Raw genomic sequence first — 25,079 nt, 5'->3', positions numbered from 1 at the left:
ATCCGCAGAAAATGGCATTATCGGAGCCGATACCGATCCTGAGTATCAGACCGATGCATCCCTAGAAATGGTAGGACAGAAATGGCCTTGTTTTGTACAGGCCATCCTGAAGGGGTAAAGTCAATGCCACTACATCCTGACACATGGTTCTCATTCCTGTCTTTTAACTTTTTCTTTCATATTGCTCTTATTCTGATGACCTGACTGACTGGAATGATGTTTTTCTTGATTTCCAAACTAACACCAGAGACAAAATGTCATTGCATCTCCACCCTTTGTCTGCAGGTATATTTCGTGGCTTTGTTTTGACTTTGGAAAAAACATGTTCAGAAATTCTGATTCTCGATTTTTTTTCATTATTGATCGTACATCGTACAGAGGTCAAAATTATCGTTTAAATGCAATAATTATCCAACATCTGGCAACACTGGCTCTATCGAACGAAGCCCCGCCTTCTGAGTAAAAGAGCCTATCACTAATCGGTAAATTAATCGCATCACTGCAGCTGCCATTAGAAGTCCCAGTTGGTAAAGAAACCTTCAGCATTCTCAGATGTGTGCTTAGGACTGCACACAATGCCTCAGTACACAAGACACAGACGGTTAAGACAGCTGACTCCACTGTGTGACCCTGTCTCTCTCTCTCTCTCTCTCTCTCACACACACACACACATCTCTCTCTCTCTCTCTCTCTCTCTCTCTCTCTCTCTCTCTCTCTCTCTCTCTCTCTCTCTCTCTCTCTCTCTCTCTCTCTCCCTCTGTAGGTTGAAAGATTGTCCCTCTGTAGCGCCTCTCTCTCCTCTCTCTCTCTCTCCCACACTCACACACTCACACACACACACACACACACACACACACACACACACATTCACCTTGCGCAAAAACTCCGCATTTGAAGATCACTCAATCTAATCCTATTCTCTCCTCCCCTCTCTCACTCGTCAATAGCAAATACTTTAATAACAAAACATACATACAGTAGCTGATCAGAAGCGCCAGATTGTCATAGCAAAGTCTGAATTACCTCTCTCTCTTAGGTTCACGAAACGGTCGTCCATAAATTGCGTTGCTGCTCTGTTTTAAGTAATCTTAAAGCTTCCTAAATGCATCTACTTTCTTATACAAGTAGAAAAATCTTATGCTTTCGCCTAGATACACACAGCGTCTCCCTGACATGGCTGCTTCAACACTACCACGCCTTCTTTCTTTGCGTGAACATTTGGGTGGCATTAAGCAAATATTTCCACATAGTGATGTAGAGATGTGGGGGCGTGTTTGAATGAGCCGTTTTAGGGGGGTGTAGCAGAGTCTTAACTTTGATAAAGAATATCTCTTTGGATTTGAGACTTTAGTCTTTGCAACTTTACAGATCTTCTTTATGCACCAAGAGCTTGTTACACTCCAAAGACAAACAAAATACAAACAAGAAATGTGAAATCACTGTCAAATAAACATAAGACTCTCAGACTCACCTTATTAATATTAATATCTTTAACTTTAAACGAAAACAAAGGCAGATTATTCTTATATATTGAAACAAAAGTGATTCATCCACGATAAAGAATATGAAAATTGCTCCGAGTTGCTGCAGAAAACAGAAATAAAAAGAGTGAGCAACAACAAAAACACATGTTGCTGGAGACGGGCTTATTGAAAATGTGCAGTCATTCTCTGCCAGCAGGAGGCGCTTTTGGAGCGGCAGAAACAGAGGTTTCCCCGGTAACGGCTGTAAACAAAGCAGCGCTGCACTCATAAATGCTACTTTATCAGATAAAATGAAAATGTCATCCAAACTTTTCTGAAAACAGTCAGTTCCATTCAAAGATACATTCATATAAAACACACACACCGCGTTTAGAAACCACAATACTTCTATTGAAAAAAATTATTTTGCAATATATATTGATATTGAATTATTGTCCAGCCCTAAAGGAAGATATGTTGGCCCGCTAAAATAATCATGTATGGGAAACATTGAAAAAAAATATCGGAAGTTGTTTAAAATATATTACTGTTATTGAGTTGAGTCACAATACTTGTTGTGACTCAACAATACATACAGCAGTATTACTTGTTGTGACTCAACAATACATACAGCAGTATGTAATGAAATATGTAAATGGTTACATACAGATAAGACGCCAATGGCACACAAACAGCACATCCTATTCAGTGAATTTGACTGAATCCAGATTATTTAAGCCATTTACAGCTAGAATTGGGCTTTGGGTTCTGTTTTATGTAGATCAATTACCATTTGTGTGTACATACAATCAAATGTGAATCAGAGAAAATAAATGTCAGTGGCCACACCTGAAAACCATCTTATAATTTATGGAAGATCAGACTACAGATTCACTGTCAGTGCTGTTGTGGTTACATTGCTGATTCACTTACTCACTACTTGTGCATGTGGGGTGAAAGTATTTAGCATTGTGTTTTTCAAGGAAGATGGACTGTTTCTATGACACAAAAACAACAGAAGCAGTCAAATGGGTGTTGGATTCAAATGCAGACTTGAACCCAATTACCATTTGCACCCTGAGTACACAGGAAGAGTGACAAGAGGATGTGTGGTGAGGTGGCAGTAGGGTTGTGCAGAGCTCAGCTGGCAATGTGTGGAATGTGGCCTGTCAGGACAGGCCCACAGGGAGGATAAATGCTCAGCAGGGTCAGAGGTGAGTGAGTTGGAAGATTAATGCAGTCACTGTATTGATATGAACACCAGTGGGCTTACAGTAGCAACCTACACTAAACTCCTTTGTATAAATCCTTCAACAGTACCCCTCTCCCTTTTTATTGTAACAAATGAAAGGTCTTAGTAACCGAAAAAATGCTTAGTAACTGTGCTTTCTCCTCGTACATTTTGGCCACCGAAAATGTCCTTTTCGATGATGACAAAAAAACAAAAACAAAAAAAACAATAATTGTCAGTCAGCAATTTAAATACTTCTGAAATGCTTCTACTTCCTTCCAAGGAAAATGTTCCAAGGAAGCTACTATGAAACCGTAACCTTGCAAGCTCTGAGCATGTGACTGTACAGAGTGCAACAGTTGGGTTCTAGAAGTACTGTTAATTTTCTCCATTGGGTAACTGATTTTGAACAATAACTTCTAAATCTTTAAAGACAGCCCTACTGTGAGCTACAAGATCAATGGCATATGCATTTGTCGAAGCCACCAGCCTGCATTGTTTCAACTTATATTTTAAATAATCATATTTAAATAAATAATCTTGATTCTGCAGAGAATTCTCCACCAATCAGAGAATCGGGACAAGCAAATTCCACAGAAACAACTCTTTGGTGCATGATGTTGAGTTAGTCTCCCTATGCTCTCAAACTACTGAAATGTCTGTGTATAATCAACATACTGAAATCAATAGTTTTAGGTTTCTTCATGCTTCATGGGGTTGTAGTTGCTCTTGTCTTCTTGACTTCTGCACTCTATAACATTTACATAGTTGTGCTTAGCTTTGCTGCTTGTGCAATAGACTGTGATGAAAAATGGTGATTCACCTGACGTGACAAAAGTAAATCTGTTACCGGAAAACTTACCATTTTCGGTAGCATGACAGTAACTATGCTCTTTTCAGAATAACCAAGCAGTAGTGTCACTACACCTTTAGCTAGTTACTCCTCAGCACTGGTTGATAGAGCTGCATGTGATATCTATCATGAAATGTGTTTTTCTCACTGTATCACCTTCACCGGCTTCCTGTTTATCTTCTTTGGACTCATTTTTCTGGTTTTTCATTTGTTATGTTGTTATGTTGTTGGAAACCTTAAACGATAGGGTTAATGTTTAAAAAACGTAGTCTCAAGATAATTCGATTTTTATCGTATTTCTTTTTGAGCTCTGATTTTTAAGGTTATTAAATGAAACAATTACAGTCCGCAGAACATTTCTGATTCTCCCGATAGTATTTTTTTTTAAGTCTCAAATGTGTCTCCGTAAACACTTAGGGTTGTTTGTTTCTGCTCATGTGTCTTCCAGCTAAGCATACCTTGCACCTCTATGGAAATAACAAGGAAGTGATTTACAGTAAACTCTTGACCCCACTGCATTTCCCTCTAATGCTGCAGGCACATACTGTACAGCCTACATCAGAGTTTTTGGATAAGCAGAAATTAAATATTGCTTAATCGTAATCCTCCTGTAAAAGATTAAACGGCGACCCCTAGGGCAGTCACGTGGCTGAGCGGGGGTTTGTTTTTTGCTCTATGCAAAGCAGTCGGGTCACATGACCGCCTCTGTTGTGTCAGCTGAATAGGAAGAAAGGAGAGATTATATTGTGTGTCAACAAGTCCTCCACATAGTTGGTTTCAGTTCAAAATATGGGTTGTTAAATGGCAATATGTGAATGCAATAAAACTTTGAGTAAATTAAAATATCATGTTAATAAACTAAAAAGAATTTATTTCTTCTGACAGAACATAATGGACATATTTTATGCATAACACTGAGGTTGGTTTGCTAGCACTTCTCACCTCACTGCTACTTAATGACACAAATTTTACATTAGCACGTTGTCAAAATGTAGGCTCCTTATAAATACATGTAAATAAACAGTGATGGAATCAAATATCATATTAGGATGTATGAGGACAGGTTATGGCTTTTAGGTTACATAACTGCATACTCAAATGTTTTGCAGTTTAGTTCTGTGTTTATAGTAATCTGAAAAAAAAAGCATATACGTTCTCTGTTTGTTTCTGTCAGTTTTATTAATGGTTTGTGACTTTGCCAAGAAGTAATGTAGCAATAAACTCTTCTTCTTTTCCAGTAAAACATCTAAATATAAAATGCTCTCATATTCATGGCATATTCTCTGAAAACGAGCCTTATTATCATACAGTATACAGTACAAATGTTTATCAGTTTAATTGATTTTTTCTTTATCCTTTGATATTTTTACTGAACTACAAAACAGAAATATTGATTATTTTAGTTATATTTTAATATATAGTGTATTTTTGTTTTTAATCAAAGAATATAAGTTTATTTAATTGATTTGTGACTGACTGACACTTGTATTTGTGCTTGTGTTTGATGACGTGAGAATGTCAGACTTTGTAACAGTTGTTTATTCCACTTTGGTGAAAATGGAGGTAATTTGTATGTTCAATGAATCCTCATTCATTTCGTCATTTCTTACTGTTGCAGTTCCAGACAAGACTACCTTCCTCTGGTCAGGGCCACTTGCAATGCAGCTTTCCAGTCACCACTTTGGAATAAACCACAGCACAGATTTCCAAAAACTGGGCAAGACATTGGAAAAAAAAAAAACCCCAAAGAAAGGCTGGATTGGCCATATCTGACGCAAACGTCCAAAATCCACCCAGTCCATGTTCACTTACAGTAAACACAGACCCTCAGAGTTTTGGCACAGAGTGGATTTTCAAAAGGAATTTTGGAGATTTTACAGATTTTGGAGATTTAAAAAAAATCTTAATCTGACAGAAAATCCTGTTTTCCAGTAAATCATAATATTAAAATAATTTGAATGAAAACAATTAAATGCAATAATATTTCAGAACATTAATTTTATTTTTAATTTAGAGTTTCTTTAGTAATATCTTGATGATTTAAAAACTTGAGAAGTAAAAATAAAAATGAACAAACAAGGAAATATTTTTACTGTTTAATTTTTTTTTTTTTTTTTTTTTTGTGGACACAAACTATGTCAATTAGTGGCATTCCTCATAACAGACACACCGATTACTCACAAGTCAAACTTTCTTGATGCTAACCTTCTGGTCTAATGCTGTTAAAGGTTATTTTATTATCAACCTGGAGTCAGCCAGAGTGAGTGGTGCTTGTGTGCCAGCAGCAGCGTAGAGTTTCCTCACAGCAGGTTAAAGGAGTCCAGTCTCACTGTACCGCAGGGCCACAGGTCTCTTCCACAGGGCACATGTTTTGATGTTACACCACAGTGGGGAAGGAATGCGTGGTGACTCGTGATCTTTCGTGGACTGAGGGATGATCTCAGAGTTCACCCAACCAGATCTCTCCTGTCGGTATGCAGGATGTCAGTAAGTGCAACCAGACGCTGACTGCTGGGTGAGGCGAGTAACGGCTCAGATGGATTATTAATATCTTGATGATGTTGATGGGGTCGGTAAGATTGAAAGAAGTCTCTTGTGCTCACCAAGGCTGCTTTGGTTGGTATCCTAAGGATGAAACATACTATGTACAAAGCCTGTTTGAAGTTTGCAGTTGCAGTCAGGATTAGACTGACTCTAATTTCAGGGAGGGGCAGCTGGGAATTCCACTGTGGCAACGGATTTGTGGAGGGCCGTTACATTCAGCTGTACTCCAGCTGTGCCAATATTGGTGACAGACAGGCGGTGAAGGGGCATCGGTGCCAGACTCGCCCACTCAAGAGAAGACTTGGCTAGGAACGTCTACATCTCCACCTACATAATTAGAAAAACTTTCCACTTTGTTTTTTCTTTTTTCTTTATTTTTTCCTAGAATAATCCTGAATCTTCTTCTGTCAGGGTTTTATCTGGAAGTCTTGGACTTTTTCCCACAGTGTGTTTCTTAGTGACCTCAGGGCAGCCATCTGTGATCAGAATCATCTACTTTGGCCCACAGGGCAAACGGTTCCCCGCTTTATCAGCACTGTAATGCCTCACAGGTGTTTGCTCACACCTGCACGTCTGTACGTCTCTCTAAGGCAGAGAATCTTGCTGGTTTTGCAGATTCAGTGTTGCGACCGTGGTGTTCATTGTTCTGACCATGTGTTGTTTGTTTGTGGTTCCACACCCAAATGCAAAGCTGTAAAGACAGCTGATGCACTTCTGCTGCTGGGCTTGACTGGCATATGTTTCTACACATAAGTATGTCAGACATAAGAGGCTACTCTTGGATTATTGAGGTTTTTATATGGCAATAGTGTCAGTATGGTTTAGATTTATTAATTAATTCAAAAACACAATAATGTAACTCATAAAATGGCTTGAATGCACCTTTTCTTTACAGAGCTTGTTTATATGTTTTATTTTATTTTATGGTGGCAGAAAGTCAAAAATGTCAGGCTGATGCAACTGTCCTTATATCATCATGGGGGGGGGGGGCTCATTTTTGCTCATTTCTTTCTATTGTCCTAAATATAGTTGTGGTCCGACACATGTGGATGCAAGCTGTGTTAATTTGCACAGCCTTTGTAATGCTATGTAGTGAGTGATGCATTGTGGTCCATAGTCACTCCTGTGATGTGGTTAGTTGGAATGAGCCAATCTGATGAGTACATGCACGTTATGTGACTACTTGTGGAGTTGACTAGCCCTAGCAGAGTTTTACTGGGTTGACGTCTTGATTTAGAGTTTTAGATGAAGCAGAACTGTTAGATCATCAGGTTGTTGCCTGGATTTTATCAAGGCTGATGAAAGTATCCTGAGAAAAGACGTCATGTCTTGACAAAAGTTTATCTTTATGTTTTCTCACAGGGCTGAGTGACCCAAGCGTAGCTCTCAGCTGGGGGAGGACCACCACTCCCTCATTCCCATCATCCCTTGAGCCCCCACTCTGAAGCAGCTATGGCACCACGGAAACGCGGAGGCGGAGGGCATGGCGTGTCCTTCTTCTTTTGCTGCTTTCAGAGCAGTGACCACCCAGAGATCACCTACCGTCTGCGGGAGGACTTTGCCCTGCAGGCCATGGAGCCCGCGCTGCCCCTCCCCAGCTATGACGAGCTGGACTCCATGTTCTCAGAGATGTTCCAACTTTCAAAATTTCAACACATCTGTACAGTTTTATGTCTGTTGGCAAGACCAGTAAATTTGAATATATTTATATTTATATATATTTGAATATATATCTGTATATTGGCCAGGACAATTGATCTGCCAGTATGCGTATTGTATTGTATTGTACTGTTTGATATGATATGAGCAGTTGGGGGTTCAGTGTTTTGCTCAAGGGTTTCACCTCAGTTGTGGTATTGAAGGTGGAAGAGAGTGCTGGTTATTCACTCCCCCCACTGATAAATTCCTGCCGGACCTGAGACTCGAACCCGCAACATTAGGGTTACAAGTCCGACTCTCTAACCATTAGAGAGATCTATTATATTATATTACATTACATTACATTACATTACATTACATTATATATTTTGTTCCATTAATAATAATATTGGTTAGTAAGCATTTTGTGTTTTAAAACCTGCTCTGGTTATCACCACACTAATATTTTGATTTGTTGATTACAGAGCTAATTAATTAACCCAACCATTATTTTCCATCTACTCAGTTTGTGTTTGTGCTCTGATTTAGTGTAATTAAAGAGCTGTAATCGATCCATCAAATGTGTTGTCTTTAATCCTTGCTTGAATAGAAATCGCAGCAGTGTGGCATGCTGCAGTCTCCGTCTCTCTCTCGTTTACTCCTTCATTTCTGCCAGCTTCCACTTTGCACATCAATGGGTCCCATTGAGTGGCCTTGTGTGTTAGACTGCACTGCAGAGTAATTGCTTGTTTTTGGACTGACCTGCTCTTAACCTCTCTTTCCCAGTACTTGGGTCTGAATTGACTTACAGCACAAAGCAGCAGCAGTTGCTCTCTTTCCCCAGCCCTCACAGAAAGATTTCATGCTCACAGCACGTGCCGTTCTAGCAAATTATTGTTGAGTTTGTAAACGAGTGTTGCGTAACTGGCAACCTGCCTGCTTATTCACACGTCGTTTTTTTCAAGAAAAGTAATATTCTGTTTAGTAAAAGATACCCAGGTTAATTATTTGAAATACTGTAGCTGACATTTATTGTGTTTATTTGGAGGTAATTATGCAAATTTATCTTCATGTCAGCATTTGGCGCAGTCTTCTTACAAATTCATCATATTCAGCACACTGAGTACATTAGAATTACAAAAATATGCTCTGAACAAAGGGGCTTTTCAGGATAAAATGAAAACAATGAGGTACATGAAGGGAGTTTCCATGTGATTTAACCATGATGTCTTTTTTTCATAGGATTAGAATTATTTTTGTTACAACTGGCCCCAGATATGACTTTTGAGATTCAACGAAAAATTATTGCATTGTAATCCTTTTATGGCATAGAATTCAAGGGATAGTTAAATTACAATTCTGTCATCATTTACTCACCCTCATGTTTTTCCAAACCTGCATAACTTAGAAGAAAAAAAAAGGAAAAAATGTAGGCTACTGGTTGGTCTTTATCATACAATTACAATAAATGTAGGCATAGAAGGACAATAAAAATATCACAAAAGTTGTCCACGATACATGTATCATATTACAATTAGGGATGTACTAATTCACTCAACTCACGATTCGATTCATGATTTTGATTTCATGATTCGATTTTCTCACAATGATTTTTTTTAACAAAATGAGATTGATTACATACAGTAAATGAAAAGGTGTTGTTTATTAGGCTATTGCTGCACATATCTTTGTGAAACTGAAATATATAAGAAAACTAAATTGAAATTTTAAAACAAACCCCAAATCAAAAAATTAAGTTACACAAATAAAATAAATCTCTTAATATGAACAAACTAAGGCTTTGTCTGTGCTTTTTCCATTTAAAATTAGAGGCAGCCACTGGATTTTAATCATGATCCAAACAAAGATGCAGCATACATGCAGCATGAGTAGTTTTTAATCTAAATTAGACTGTAAAATTTCGAAATTTGAAGCAAAACCAGAATGGTCTGACTTTAGTTTTGTGAATCTATACTACATAAAACATAGCTGAACGAAACAGCAGACGAGCTGAATGAGACGCAGATTCACTCTCTGACAGCAGGTGGCGCTTATGAACAGCAATGATACAATGTTTCCTCGGTTACCACTGTAAACAAAGCAGAGCTGTGCTTATAAACACTACTTTAATATGCATTGTTGAAAGGCAAGATGAAAAGAAAATACCACGTAAACTTTTCTAAAGATAGTCAGTTGCCCTCAGAGATACATTCATATAAACTCCTACTCCAGTTGTATTGCAATTTGTTTGGCATCTCAACGATTTTCACCCGGCTCACGGTTAATTGTTACATCCCTAATTACAAGTTTTCAGCAAGTTGAATTCTGTAAGCAGATCAGTCCGTTTGATTCGTTCATGTATTGGACAATGCTGTTTCTCTCATGACCACACCAAAGAGAGCTAGGGTGGATGTCATGATTTTAATTAAATCATTTCTGTATATGTCTCACACAAAGCTATCATATAACTTCAGAAGACTTACAAAATGTTGCACACCACATTTTTGGTGTTTTGTGTCCTTTTTGGTGTTTTGCGTTCCTGTGGCTCAGTGGTAGAGCATTGCGTTAGCAGCGCAAAAGGTCGTGGGTTCCCAGGGAACACACATACTGGTAAAAAATGTATAGCCTGAATGCACTGTAAGTCACTTTGGATAAAATTGTCTGCTAAATGCGTAAATTTAATTTAATTTAAATTTAATTTTTAAAGCTTAGAAAACTCCGTCATCTCATTAGCTATGTTTCCATCAAAATTTGTAAATTTAAACATCGGCACATTGCATTAAACATTCACCAAAAAAATAAATAATAATAATAATCTTATGTGTTCAAGAAAACAAAGAAGTTGCTTCCTGGGAAATTGACACAAATTGTAAGTAATACAAATGGGACTTGGTGCAACCAGGAAAGCCAAAATAGGTTGTAGCTAACAATAACAAATGCTGTAATATTATCTTGGGTTTGTACACAAAAAAACTTTAAGCACATTTTAAGATTTTATGCACATCTAGGTCTTTCCATTCAGCTTTTTTATGTGATATTCCAAAATGCTTATAAAAGAATATGGATGGTAACAGCCATCATAATTGCATGGAAAAGAGTAACCAGCACATTCTTCCAAATTTCTCCTTTTGTGTTCTACGGAACTAAAAGGTTTGGAGCAACATGAGGGTGAAGGAATAATGACAGAATGCTTATTTTCAGGTGCGCTATCACTTTAACATCTGTATAAAGCATGAAGGCATAGTTAATGCTGTATACCTCTTCAATAAACTACTATAGAGTAAACAGTAAGAATTAATGACTTCAGCTATTTCCGTTGATTTAATTTGATCTATCCAACTGTATTATCCATTAGAGTGCAAGTTTATTTTAATCAAGATTTGATTTGACAGCTCAATCACTTACTGTACAGACTACAATAGAGAGTTTATGTTCTACAGTGGACGTTTTCATCATTATGAGAGGTTTGCTGTAGTGTTGTAGAGCATTGATAGATTGATGAGCACAGCCTAGGCTTTAATGTTTGTTCTGCTGCTGAATGCTGGGGCTTGATGTGGCGTGTTGGGTTCAGATAAGGCAAGGTGTGGTTTTCTGCATGAATGGAACATCCTGGTTGTAGTCTGGCTGTCCTTGACTGTAACAAAACACTGTACACATATGTTCTTTATGCGTATGTGCTGGGGATGTCTAGACTTTCTGCTGACCGTGCAGCTCGTTTCCGCTAAAGGCTGGGGGATTTACAGGAAGATGAGGGATGGAAGAGACACCAGGCCGGATGAGAGGAACAGCAGCTCTTCCCTGTGGAGCATCAGGGACATCACTGTCACCAAGAACTGCCAGACAGGAAGCCGTTACCAGATTTGGCAGACAGATCACTGTGTAGTGCTACATGCAGGGATTTAAAGTGAGAGATGTATGCTGAGAGGCATCTTTATTAGGTTCTACTGCTGAAATGGGCAGGTTGATGGTGGATCCGTTCCTTGAATGTGATCCAATTCAGTTGGTAGTGTTCACATTCAATCAACTTTGAATGCTGAAACTATGTCCTTTCCACTTTCATCTCCTTCAGGTGTTTCTTAGGATTGATATGATAATAAAAAACACTTTGTGATGTGCACAAGGTCAAACCCAAAACATTTCTCTTTCATTTAGCTAGTTCAGTTCAGTTAGAACAGCATGCTCAAGAAAACAAAGCAGCCTTCGTCTTTTTAATGCTTAAATGAAACCAACACATGAAAATCTGCATTTAGTAGACTGCTAGCTTTATTGAACGATGTATATTATGTTCAAAAGTTTGGGGTCATTATGATTCATATTTTACAATAAGGATGCAATAATTGATCAAAAGTGATAATAAAGACATTTATAATGAACTTTATATTCGTAAATGTATCATGGTTTCCACAGAAATATTAAGCAGCACATTGTTTTCAATATTGATAATTCCAAGAAATGTTTTTAGAGAGGCAAATCAGCATCATCATAATATATTAGAATGATTTCTGAAGGATCATGTGACACTGGAGATTGGACTAATGATGCAGAAAATTTATTTGAAAATATATTCAAATAGAAAAATGTTGTTAAATTGAAATATATCACAATATTACTATTTTAATTGTATTTGTATCCAATAAAAGCATAAGAGACATTTCAGAAATATCTTACTGACCCCAAACTTAAAATAAAAAAAAAATATTAACCAGAATTTTATGTATTTTATCAAAATATTTAGAAAAAAGCCTCAGCATTTTATATAAATCAACAGAGTGGATATAGGAGGCTATGGGAAAAATCTTGCTGTGTCTCTGGAGGACAACAGAGTGCTTTGTAAAGGGACATTTAGAAAGGGAACACCACCCTCATGTCACAAAATATTCTTTCTGATTGTGCACTGATTTAGTTGCTTGCTTAAGTGAATGGATTTCTCTCCCATATACATTGTAATACAAATATTTTCAATTGTGTATGTGTATAAGTGGGAATTTACAATGGAATCATCAGTTCGCATGGGACTCCCATGTCAAGAGCAGCTAACAAACAAACCAGTTCTTTCTTTGTGGAAACCCACACCCACTGTGAGGACGAACCACAACACAGTGATTGTTGAGGTGAACTGCTATTATAAGGACAAAACAAAAGGAAATTACAATTGGCTAAAGTTTATATGTAGGACTTTCATTGCCAAAGCCATTGATTGTTCAGTGTTTACAGATGGTTTTAGGCAGATTTCACAGCAAGCTGTAATAAATTTGACTTGAATTTGAGGCACTCCACAGAATACTGAACTGGTCATAATCACAGAGTTTTAATATAAATATTTAACTCACATTAAAAAGGTGATATAAAAGGCATTAAAACTACACTTACAAAAGTTAATTCTTTTTGCCTCTTCAGTTCAAATTAATTTAGAATTCAGGATTGATGCACAAACCTGGCTTCAACTGTAATTCCACTGTAATTCGTATGATTCATTTCCTTTGTGTTTTCCAATCTCAAGTCAAGTGAAGTTTAAGTAGACTTTGGTTTATTAATATTCCAGCTATATATAAGTATACAGTGGAAAGAAGTATCATTTCACCAGGACTGCAGTGCAAATCACCACTAACTCTGTCTGCTGTCACAGACGTTTTGTTCGCTTTCTGTCAATTTCCTCTGTGTCCTCTCTGCTGGAGGATTGGTGGAAGTACTTGTGGGTAAGGAGAAAGTTGAAAAACATTCTGTGGTTTCCACATGCTATTATCAATGGTTTGTGGTTGGATATTGACCCTGCCTCTAGGGATTTACAGTTTGTTTTTGCCATATCCAGGTTCAAAAATATCAATTTTTTTCTTTCATTTCAGGATGAGCTGGACCTCACAGAGAAGCACAGAGAGGCCATGTTTGCCTTACCAGCAGAAAAGAAATGGCAGATATACTGCAGCAAGAAGAAGGTGAGAGCTTTCCAACATTAGGTCATTTTGTGTGTGTGTGTGTGTGTGGGTGGGACTTTTTTTTACCATCTCATCCTCGGTCGAAGGTTCAGTGCACCAGATTACACTGTCATCCTGTCAGAACGGTGTTTAAACATCTCATATATCAAAGTGCTTAACAAAGTGCCTCTCCATCTTAAAGAAACAGGATTCTGAGTTAATGCCCCTTATCCCCACTTTCTGTGATTTAAAAATAGCTAATCTATTAAATGTTTTCATTAATCTTTTCATTGTCAGTTAAGTTTCAGTAGAGGTTTTGGATAACTGGACATGTTAGACTTCTTAATGACAAAATTAATAGACTTTATCTGGCATTATTTTCTTAGAAGATGATTTCAAACCAAAACAACCTACAGTAAAACAGTGCTGATATATATATTTTTTTCATTTATTCATTTCTTTTATCTCAAATTTTATTTCCAAAATCTTCTATAAGCAATTATTATTTATTAAATGCTAAATGTTCTTAAAAACAAAATTATAACAAATAATCTATTGTTTTTCTCATTTGCAATAATGGTCATTTCATTCTGCTGTATTAATACATAACTATGATCGACAAAGACAAGACATAGTGACACACTTCCAGAGGGCTCTCAAGATGACTTACAGTAAAATGATTATAAATAAGACAAAACAAGTAAAACAACTATAAAACAAGATTTAGACCTGGAAAAGTCATATCAATAAATAAAATAACAAATTCAAAAGTGTGATTTTTAGACCTGGAAAAGTCATATCAATTAATAAAATCTTAGAAATTGAGAGGAAAAGATACTTTTAAAAGTCCTTATGCCTAATCCTTATCCATTAATTCACAAATGACTAAAAACATCACGAGACCTATGAATATTATTGTGAATTATGGAGTCAAAAGGTTTGAGAACCACTGCATTACTAGCCCTGGGTCATTGAGCCACTGTTGAGTTGTGCTAGATGATGAATTCTTTAACTTTAAGCAAAGGTTTCAGTCTTGATTAGTTTGCGATAGGAACAGAGGAATTTACTGTGTCCATGTTGTATTTTGCCATACGTGAGGCCATTGCATGGGTCTGCTGTTATCACCGTGTGATTCTGTCAGTTTCCTCAAGCGTAATGTTTTATCAAGCAAATCCTGTTTTATGAAATCATACTTATTCATTTTTACCGGACACCACTGTATGTTTAGGTATGCAGGAAACGGTGAGGCCAAGTCATACCATTTATCCTCCATGACCTAATGGAGCTCAGAGAGCAGAGAAACACCAGTGTGAATCTGAGTTCATTAATGACATCAAACCCTCCATGATGCCACAAACATAAGCCCTGCCAGACTGTTCTTCTGATGTGAATCAAGACAGCATGAGCACTGAAACATGACGCACAGACACAGACACAGACAGTGGGTGGCTGGTGGTTAACTGCCGGTGATGTGACATCAATACAGTCAGGGTGATAGAAAGCACAGTGCAGGTCTATAAACTGCAGGCACATTGATTGTTCTTAGTTAAATGTTCACACTGAAGCATAAAGACCCAGTGACTCCGTAATGGTTAATAACATTTGTTCTGTAAGTATGCATGTGCATACAGTAGCATGAATACAATCTGTATTCACTATGCTGGCATTGTCATGTGACCTACAACGTCAGCTGCTGTTCTCTGAAATGTACCTCCTCTGGGACTGTAAAATGTCGGTCAGAAGTGCACTTCAGAATCTCAGTGGAAGCAGCATGTCAACTATGTATTTATGAATTCTACATATTTGGAGATATTAATCATTTGTTGTATGGCTTTTTGCACACTATAGTAGGAAATAGTTATATTTGGACATAGAGAGTATGTTGTATGGGAAAGTGTGTTTGTCAAACAATTTCATGGTGCTTTCAATTGGTATATACACAATTTGATATTCTGGACATTACCAAAAAGCTGGTAATTATTTTATGTTATGATGATAACATGAATGGTTGATATTATAAATCTGTACTTTAAAAAAAGAGAAAATTAAAACACAGTATTGTGATATATACATAGTAACTCAATCTGACATGCTCTTTTGTAAGCTGAACCCCTTTGATCTAAAATATTTAATTGAGTTTTTAAGTTGATATTTTCAGTAATTTAACAACATATTTACATGTTCACGGTTCTCTGATGTTGGTTAAGGCTCACATGACATGCAGGTAAGCTAATAAAATATTTTATTTTATTTTGAGTTGTTTTTATTTTTTTTTTATTTTACATTTATAATTTTTATTATAATTTGCTTTACATCAACTTCTGAACAGTGAGGAGACCGCAATTTGGGAACCACAGTTTAAGCTTGCCATGATCTATCTCTATCTGTTTGATATTGCTAGATGATGAATTTAATTTTAAAAAAGGTGGAAACAAATAATTATCAGACATTGGCTTACATTATTAATAACAATGTCTAATACTGATTATTATTAAAAAAATTCAGATATTGTCCGATAACTGATATGGAGCAGATATATTGTGCATCTCTTGTCTTTAACTGATGTAGTTGCAGGGGGATGAACAAGAAATGTGTACTCTAGCTAACCTTCGATTATTCTCTAGATATGTGATATGGAGAGATTTTTCTTTTTTCAGCTTCAGCACAGTGAAGGTTACGGAATCTCCCCATGCTTAATATACCATAAGATGATACATTAAAAGAAAGCGCCCCACTGGGATTTTTCTTAGATGTTCTTATCTATGAGTTGCAGTGGTTCAGAAGCTGGTATTGGTTACAGGTCGGCCATCTGTCTGGCCATGACATCTTTTCTTGTATAGCCACATATGCTGTGTCCCAATTACAGACCTAATTACTCATTGTCATGGGACACTGAGCCGAAAGAGGGCATGATGTGAAGTAGGGCGTTCAAAATTGTCTTTTGACTTCTAGTTTTAGTGATGAGAAGGTTTTTTTTTTTTTTTTAATAAATGTTTTGTAAAATGACCTGCTTTCTGACCTGATCCTCGTATTTGGAAGCATATCAGAGCGAGCGGTTGGCCAGATCGGGTTGCCGTTTCTGTGTTTTGATAAGTGTCTTTCAGCCACATTTAATTTCACTCTACTTGCATGAGGAGGTCATGCTCTACGATTCAACACATGGAACCAATGAAAAAGATTTAAGACGGTGAGTGGATGGATGAGATTAAGGAAGAATATGTCTGTCGTTAGACGGCCTCTGGCTGTTCAACAGCATTCATGCAGACTCAGCACAGTGCCCAGCCTGGGACTAGTAAAACAGAGGCTTGGCGCTCTTCCCCAGGGCTTCAGTCTGGGATAGGAGGGTGGAAGGATAAGGGAAGCAGTGGTTGGTCCAAAGCAAACAGGAAGGCCTCCATTTGCAGGTGCAGATTATGTTATCTGCAAGGACCAGGGCTCTTGATCGGTCTGTCAACCCTGGAAAACAACACTTGAAGCAGACATCTCTTTTATTACATTCTCTTTCCACTTATTATAAGGTGCTGGACTGTCAATGCAATATGTTAATATATGAATAATATCTTAAAAATACACTATCATTCAAACATTTGCAGCCAGTCAGAAATTTATACTTTTCATACTTGTTTTCAGCAAGGATGCATTAAATTGATCTTAAGTGACAGTAAGGACATTTATAATACACACATCTTCTATTTCAAATAAATGCTGTTCTTTTGAACTTTATATTCATTAAAGAATCCAGACAGAATGTGTCATTGTTTTGACTAATTTTAAGCAAAATTTTTCAACATTGTTAATATTATATAAGAAATGTCAGAAAAGTTTCTTGAGCTCCAAATCGGTATATTATGATGATTTCTGAAGGATCACGTGTCACTGAAGACTGGAATAATCGCTGCTGGAAATTCAGCTTTGCATCACAGGAAAAAAAATACATTTTATGAATATGTCAAAATAGAAAACATTGTAAGATTGTAATAATAATAATAATTGTAATAATTTTGAAAATTAAATGTACTATTCTTATGAAGAAAACTGCTTATAGTATGTGAAGGCCAGTCATATCAAAGATTATTTACATAGTCCTGTACTGTATGTACTGTTATACTGTACATAAGAGTATTTAATAGTCTTTCATGTTTGATTCCCAAGCTGTTCTGCTGACATTTCTTTCTATACAGTGTGCTGAGCACAGTGATTATTGACCTGTGCTCTGAACTCAATGCCTCAATGCGCTCAGGTGTGCAAGACCAAAGCTTGAGGTACAGTATCAACTGTCCTGCTCCTGGCAAAGGATGGTTGAGAATAGTCAGTCTGGATATTCATCTGACTCACCTCAATTGTCCCCACTGTGGAAAAATAAACAATGGTAATCAGAGCTCTCTGATTTCTACAAAATAAATTGATGCCACTGTAATCTTACACTCTGTATCTGAATGCTTTCAGTCAGTGCATTGGGCAGAAGAGAAGAGTCTTGGACTCTTTTTTTTTTTTTCTATGTCAGGGGCTATCAAGCTTTTCACCAGAGTTCCTTGGGCAGCGGGCCAACAAATACTTAGTCAAGTGGGTTCAATCGAGCCGAGTGAGTTTTTGAGCCACTGCTGTCTGGCAGATGTGAAAGATTAGACCTAGAGTGCTGCAGACAACATTGACGGTTTCAGTCCAAGTTACGAATATAATCAATGCATAATTTGTGTTATTTATTATTTATTTATTTGCATCTTTGGCTGGTTGCACTACATTTTGTCACCTGAATGCAAATTTTAAACCTGCATGATTGGAGCACTGCGGTAAAGTAAAGTCGAATTATGTATTATATGTAGAATTATGTTTTTTAAAAAGACATCAGTGAATAAGACGTCATATTCCGAGCATAGCAGTGTCCATTGAAATTCTGTGTACACAAATTCTAGTGTGAACTTGAATGTTTAGTGTGATAAGCATTTGTATTTGAATAATTGGCCTTTAATGCTGTCATTGAGAGTTTTTACAGCAAGGTATAAAAATTCTAAAAAACAATCCCTCACTGGTGTTCATTCAGCTCATCTGCTGTTATTCTACAAAATAAACTTCTAATAATTTTAAAAACAACTCATAAAAAAAAATTTTCCAATAAAACCAAAAATTATGTTTAAAAAAAAAACAGACAAATCTCATACGAAAATCTCTTATCAACATTCTTGTTGGTGTGGACAAATTTCAGTCCAGCATTTTTCATGATATCCCAAAATTTGTGTTAAAATATGCTGGCTAGTCTCACTTGACTGCTATGCAACAACTGAGATTGTTCAGCTCATTTTTGGTGGTTATTTTCAGCAGTGCAGTTTAAATGAGCTTTAAACTGCTTGTTGATACTTTCGGTCAGTTAGGCATTTGCAGATCTTTGGGCTGATTCATCTTCCTGCTAACAGATTTCTTGAAATTGTGATAATATGAACTGAACTGAATACTGAACACATTGCACCATTGTGGCCTAATGGTTAGAGAGTTGGACTTGTAACCCAAAAGTTACGCAGGAATTGTCGGTGGAGGGAGTGAATAACCAGCGCAATCTTCCACCCTCAATACCACGACTGAGGTGAGACCCTTGAACAAGGACCCGAACCCCCAACTGCTCCCCGGGCACCGCAGCAATATGGCTGCCCACTGGTCTGAGTGTGTGTGTGTGTTCACTACTGTGTGTGTGCTCTTGGATGGGTTAAATGCAGAGCACAAATTCCAAGTTTGGGTCACCATACTTGGCCACACGTCACTATAAGCATGTCTGGTTCTTAGAAAGAGCGTCTCTCCAAACCAACCTCAACCAACAATATCACAGTCGTTATGACATGTCTGTCTGAGAATGAAGTGCTCGTGGGATAAGGGCAGAGGAAAGTCCTTCCACAGCATGAGAATGAGTCCTGCCAGAGATCCACATTAATGCTTTAATCATTAAGGCCAAATGGTGAGTGGGGAGTTAAGAAATATGCAGGACAGTGGAAGATCAGGGGTCTCCCCACTCGTCTGAACAGATGCCCGTTTGTGAGATGCCATCGTCTCCCAAAAGGCTTGGCAGAGCTGGGTGTGAAACGTCCCACACAGTAGCTGCAAAGGAGCTCATTGCTATGCCAGATTTGTTCCTTTCCTGTGTGTTCGGTGAACATAAGCTACAATTAAACTCCCTATTATTGGCCGCGCAGACAGCCTGTACTTGTTTTGAGAAGAAAGTTGTCACACTTCACAAGATCCACTCGTTTTTGATTCATTACTCCCTACATAGCTCCATGCTTTCCTTCTTGCCTTCTGTGCTAATGCAGCATTGGCTGAATCTAGAACCCGTGTTGTTTCTCTAGTGTCTGTGAATCTCTGCTGGCCTACTTAATGCGTGTGCTATTTCTGCCAGCACTTTGAGTGTGATGTTCTGTTTCAGATCTGCTTTTTCTAAGTCTGTATGTTTGGGAAAGTGTGTATGTGTTGGGGGAGGTGATGCAGTGGGAATCTTATTGCATGTTTGATTTGCTTCAGTTACATATAAGCAATGAATGTTACTTGAGTGAAATGAGACATGAATTAAACCCCGGCTTCAAACTACAAAGAAACCAAATAAATAATATGAAAAAAAAAAAAAAAAACAGATTAAAAAAAATCTAAAGGCAAAATGAGCGACAAATAAGTAAATAAATGCCTCTCAGATAAGCCAGTTCACACTTTTGTCAGCTGAATATTTGGTTTCACACAACTGGCCAGTATCAAAATAAGATCATTTTCAAGCTAAAGATCATTTTTCATTGCTGCGGACTCGGGAACGTCTCATTCACATTAAAGTGTCCAAATTATGTAATTCCCGATAAAATTCCAAAACCACACATTTCTGCAGCTCATTCCCAGTATGTAGTTTCACATTCCTCTATTCCCAGTGTCATGTTCCTGTTGTGTGGGCCCTGATCAGTGTGCAACACACATCTCCCAGCATCATGCGGAGGGCAGCGTGGATTAATGACGTGTGCTTGAAGTGAAACGCGCCGTGTTTGTTTTTTTACATACTCATGCTGACATGTTGAAACTAATGTCTCGAAGATGGAATTTAAAGTGCCTCTTTTTGAAATAATTTGGATTTGTGACTCCCCAACAACAGGTTTACATGCATGCTAGGTCAAAAAACACTTTTTTACTTTTTACTTTATTCCTCAACTCTCAAACGATTAATTTGAAGTTTCATCTTTCCAACATTATGCAACCCCTCCTTTGCATAATGTTACTCTGCTCTGATTGGTCTGATGACCCAGTCTGTTGTGATTGGTCTACTGTGAACAAATGTTGGAAAAGAAACGTCCATCACCAGTACTGTAATATGACTTATCAATAATACATCCTATTATAATAATTTATAGAATTTTAACCACTGATTCTTCACAGCCTCGTCCTTTGGAAGTGAAAATAAACCAAATTCACTTTTACAGCACAGAGCACAGCATCTTCTTGACATTACGTTATCCACATGAACGAGCTACATTTTTTTTCCTCTCAGGAGGTCCACACAGAACGTAGGTGGGCGTTATGCAAATGTATGAATTTGTGACTTGGAATGGGATTCAAATTTAAAATCAGCGGTTCAGAGTCGAATTACTTTATTTATGATTTACTTTCAGCTTTACAACAGCTTTGCTGACTGTTTATATTCACATACAGCTGCATTTCACACTGCATGAAATTTAATTTTCAAAAATCCATAATGGGAGCTCTTTAAAGATAAAGTATGTTAATTCTGTGCCTTTTAATCCATTTATTTGTTTCTCTCAGGAACAAGAGGAGACTAAAGGTGCTACTAGCTGGCCAGAGTACTACATTGACCAGCTCAATTCAATGGCAGCTGTAAGTATGTCATTGTTAAAGACCTTTCTTTGTCCTTTAATGTCTATGAACTGATCTTTTTTTTTTATTATTATTATTATTTTTTTTACAGTGGTAAAACTGATAATACGTTTTATATTTGACATTGCCATTGGACGCTGAGGCCTTAAAACACATGACATGTAATATCCATGGTTAGACATGTGCATCTAAGCTAGCTAACATGCTGTATGTGCTTCTGGTGTAAGCATGGCATCTCATTTTATTTTACAGAGGAAAACTCTGTTGGCCTTGGAGAAGGAAGAGGAGGAGGAACGCAACAAGACTATCGAAAGCCTTAAAACGGCACTGCGGACACAACCTATGAGGTCTGCAAATAGATACACACACTATGTCTTTATCAAATATAAATAAATTATCAAAGTCCTCCAAATTTGTATTTGATAATTTCTTAAAAAAAAAAAAAAAAAAAAAATTTGATTTTATGTAATGTCAAGAAATTCACAAGATTTTAAATGGGGGTTTAAGTGTTTATGCTTCTGTTCAAATTTTATTTTTAATTAATGCTTTTATTCAGCAAGGATGAATTCAGTTGATCAAAAGGGACAGCAAAGACATTTCTGATGTTACAAAAGATTTCTATTTCACTTTCTATTCATCTGTTCTGAAAAAAAAATACAGTTTCCACAAAAAATATTAAGCAGCCCAACTGTTTTCAACATTGATAATAATAAGAAATGTTTATTAAGTTAGCAGCCCAAATTAGCATTTTAATGATTTCTGAACATTGACATTGAAGACTAAGAAATTCAGCTTTGCCATAACAAGAAAATATTACATTTTAAAATATATTCCAATGGAAAAAAAGCTATTTTAATTTGCAATAATATTACACAATAGTACTGTCCTTACTGTATTTTTCATAAAAAATGCAGTCTTTTTGAGCATAAGAGAACTATTTTTTAAACAGAAGAATTGAAAACAGTTATTTTTACATTGCAATAATATTTCAAAACATCTCTTTTTTTTTTGGTGGACTTTATATCTCAAATGGTCCATATTTGCTCACTAAATCAAAATCAAAACAACAGCAACAAAAAAGGCTTAGCTTAAATTATTGCCTATATTTGAAGATGAGGACAGCTGTCTCAGGTCGATAGTTTAACACGTCAATGATTTTTCCATTGGCAAGTACCTTTCTCTGTTATTAAACAAACGCTTCCCTTATGGTGTGTGCTTTGGGGTCTCATTATGCAAATGAGATTACTTTCATCACACACATGCTCACAGACACATGGGTTTGATTAGTGGTTCCTGCTCTTATCATTTGATCCTGGGGTCACAGATCATCAGCACTGACCTCTGCAGGGCTCGGGTCAAAGCACTCCAGCCCTCTTTGTGCCTAATAACCTTCAGGGTGCATATCAAACCATTTCAAACCATTCACAGCTTTAGGCGATTGTATTTAAAAGTCTAGTGCTTTATAGGGGCTATAAATCTAGCTACCAATGTGATATATCATTTCACATTCATCACCTCCCTGTGGAGTCAATCATTTTCAGATTTACAAATTGTTTTCAGAGCCGTGGCCTAGCGGTTAACACACATGCCTGCGTTGGTGCTCATGTTGCAAATTACTGTGGGTTTGAATCCAGCCCATGTCGTGTGGCAGTCCCATTGCACCATCTTCTCCCCATAATTTCCTGTCATCTCTTAACTTTTGCCAATAAATAAAATACAATTTTGATAAAAAATAAATAATTTTAAATAAAAAATATTTAAATTTATATCAGAATGAATATGTTAAATATGCTACATTCTACTGTAATTAGAGAAAAAGAGAGTTTTTTTATTCACTATAATGACATGATTTTTTTCCCTCTTTTAGAGTAAAGGAGAAATATATAAAAAATATATAGTTATGGTGGCCCTATCTTGCAGATATTAAAAATAAATAAAGTTAGAAATAAAAAAAATAAATAAATAAAAATAAAGGACAAATTGATTGATTGAGCGAATAAATAAATAATTATTTATTATTAAGTGAGCAAATATGGATTAATTAATTCAGTACTAAATTTAATTACAAATGAATTGTATATTTTTTAAGTCATTTATTTGTTTAAAATTTCTGTATTCCATAACTAGGAAATCATATGGTAACTCTCAGAGAAAGCATTACAGTGGACATAAAAATATGAAAATGTATGATATGATGGCTTTTAAAGTTAAAGCCTTTATTTATTTATTTTCTATCATGGCTTATGAAATTTAATATGAGCGGGAAAGATGTTTAACGAACAGCTGAATTCATTCCTCACAGGTTTGTCACACGGTTCATTGATATGGACGGCCTGACATGCATCCTGAACTTTTTGAAGAGCATGGATTACGAGACCACCGAGTCTCAGATTCACACTTCCCTCATTGGCTGCATCAAAGCCCTGATGAACAACTCTCAGGGTCGCGCTCACGTGCTCGCTCACTCCGAGAGCATCAACATCATCGCTCAGAGTCTGGCCACCGAGAACGTCAAGACCAAAGTGGCGGTGCTGGAGATCATGGGTGCGGTGTGTTTAGTGCCGGGCGGCCACAAGAAGATTTTGGAGGCCATGTTGCACTATCAAAAGTTCTCTTGTGAGCGCACACGATTTCAGGTGGGCTAGTTTGTTGATAAGCTTTAATCCAAATATGAAAACATCAAGAGAGTCTATATCAGGGTAAATGATTATCCCATTGTTGTCTTTTTTTTTGTCACAGACATTGCTGAATGATCTGGACAAAAGTACAGGGCGGTACAGGGATGAGGTCAGCCTGAAAACGGCCATTATGTCCTTCATTAACGCTGTTTTAAGCCAAGGAGCTGGCGAAGTAAGACATTTCGGCTGTTTCCACACTTTTTTTTTAACACATTTTAATTTACTCACTGTCCAGATCTGAGATAAGCATCTACAAAAGTAACTCTCTTATTTGCTCTTAAATGAACCTGTAGGCCAGCCTTGAGTTCCGGGTTCATTTGCGATACGAGTTCCTCATGTTGGGGATTCAGCCCATCATCGACAAACTCAGGTCACATGAAAACTCTACTTTAGACAGGTAAGGGCCACAATTGCTAACTTAAGCTTTATTAATGGAGTCTTATTAGAAAATTTGAGCATCTTGATTTTGCTGTTTATCTTTTTTTTTTTTTTTTGTCTCCTCAGGCATTTGGATTACTTTGAGATGCTGAGAAATGATGATGAGCTGACGTTATCCAGGCGGTTTGAGTCTGTGAGTAGAAAAAAAAAGTTTTTATATTTTATGTATAAATATATTGTTTACAATTAGTATTATAAAATGTCAGTTATTCTTTAAATAATCATATGTATTTTTAATCATCTATTTATAAAAAAAATTTCAGATGCATATAGACACAAAGAGTGCGACACAGGTTTTTGAGCTTGTACGGAAGAAGCTGGCCCACACAGATGCATATCCACACTTTATGTCTATTCTTCACCATTGCCTGCTAATGCCTCGTGAGTGCTTACCTCATTGTTTTGACTTTGTTTCTTCTTTTTTTTTTTTTTAACATTGTTTATTGGGATTTTCCAAGTTAAACACAACAC

General features: G+C 36.9%; 1 protein-coding gene across 5 annotated transcripts in view; it reads left to right on the top strand.

Annotated features, from left to right (window-relative positions):
* LOC109071939 (disheveled-associated activator of morphogenesis 1-like) overlaps positions 1-25,079 on the top strand; it is a 68,927-nt gene that overhangs the window by 27,138 nt on the left and 16,710 nt on the right. For 4 of the 5 annotated variants that reach the window (XM_042777642.1, XM_042777638.1, XM_042777641.1 and 1 more), the window contains exons 2-10: positions 7,454-7,725; positions 13,572-13,662; positions 21,421-21,492; positions 21,745-21,839; positions 23,795-24,128; positions 24,232-24,342; positions 24,464-24,567; positions 24,675-24,741; positions 24,872-24,989. In XM_042777642.1, the coding sequence (XP_042633576.1) occupies positions 7,544-7,725; positions 13,572-13,662; positions 21,421-21,492; positions 21,745-21,839; positions 23,795-24,128; positions 24,232-24,342; positions 24,464-24,567; positions 24,675-24,741; positions 24,872-24,989 (1,174 nt within the window). In that variant the 5' untranslated portion in view covers positions 7,454-7,543. Of the gene's footprint in view, positions 1-7,450; positions 7,726-13,571; positions 13,663-21,420; positions 21,493-21,744; positions 21,840-23,794; positions 24,129-24,231; positions 24,343-24,463; positions 24,568-24,674; positions 24,742-24,871; positions 24,990-25,079 lie in introns of all 5 variants that reach the window. The other variant, XM_042777640.1, reaches the window with a different exon arrangement.

The sequence above is a fragment of the Cyprinus carpio genome, chromosome A20 (genome assembly GCF_018340385.1).
Source record: "Cyprinus carpio isolate SPL01 chromosome A20, ASM1834038v1, whole genome shotgun sequence".
Taxonomy (NCBI): Eukaryota; Metazoa; Chordata; class Actinopteri; order Cypriniformes; family Cyprinidae; genus Cyprinus; species Cyprinus carpio.
Note: the sequence above shows the minus strand (reverse complement) of the source record. Positions and strands in the feature narration are given on the sequence as shown.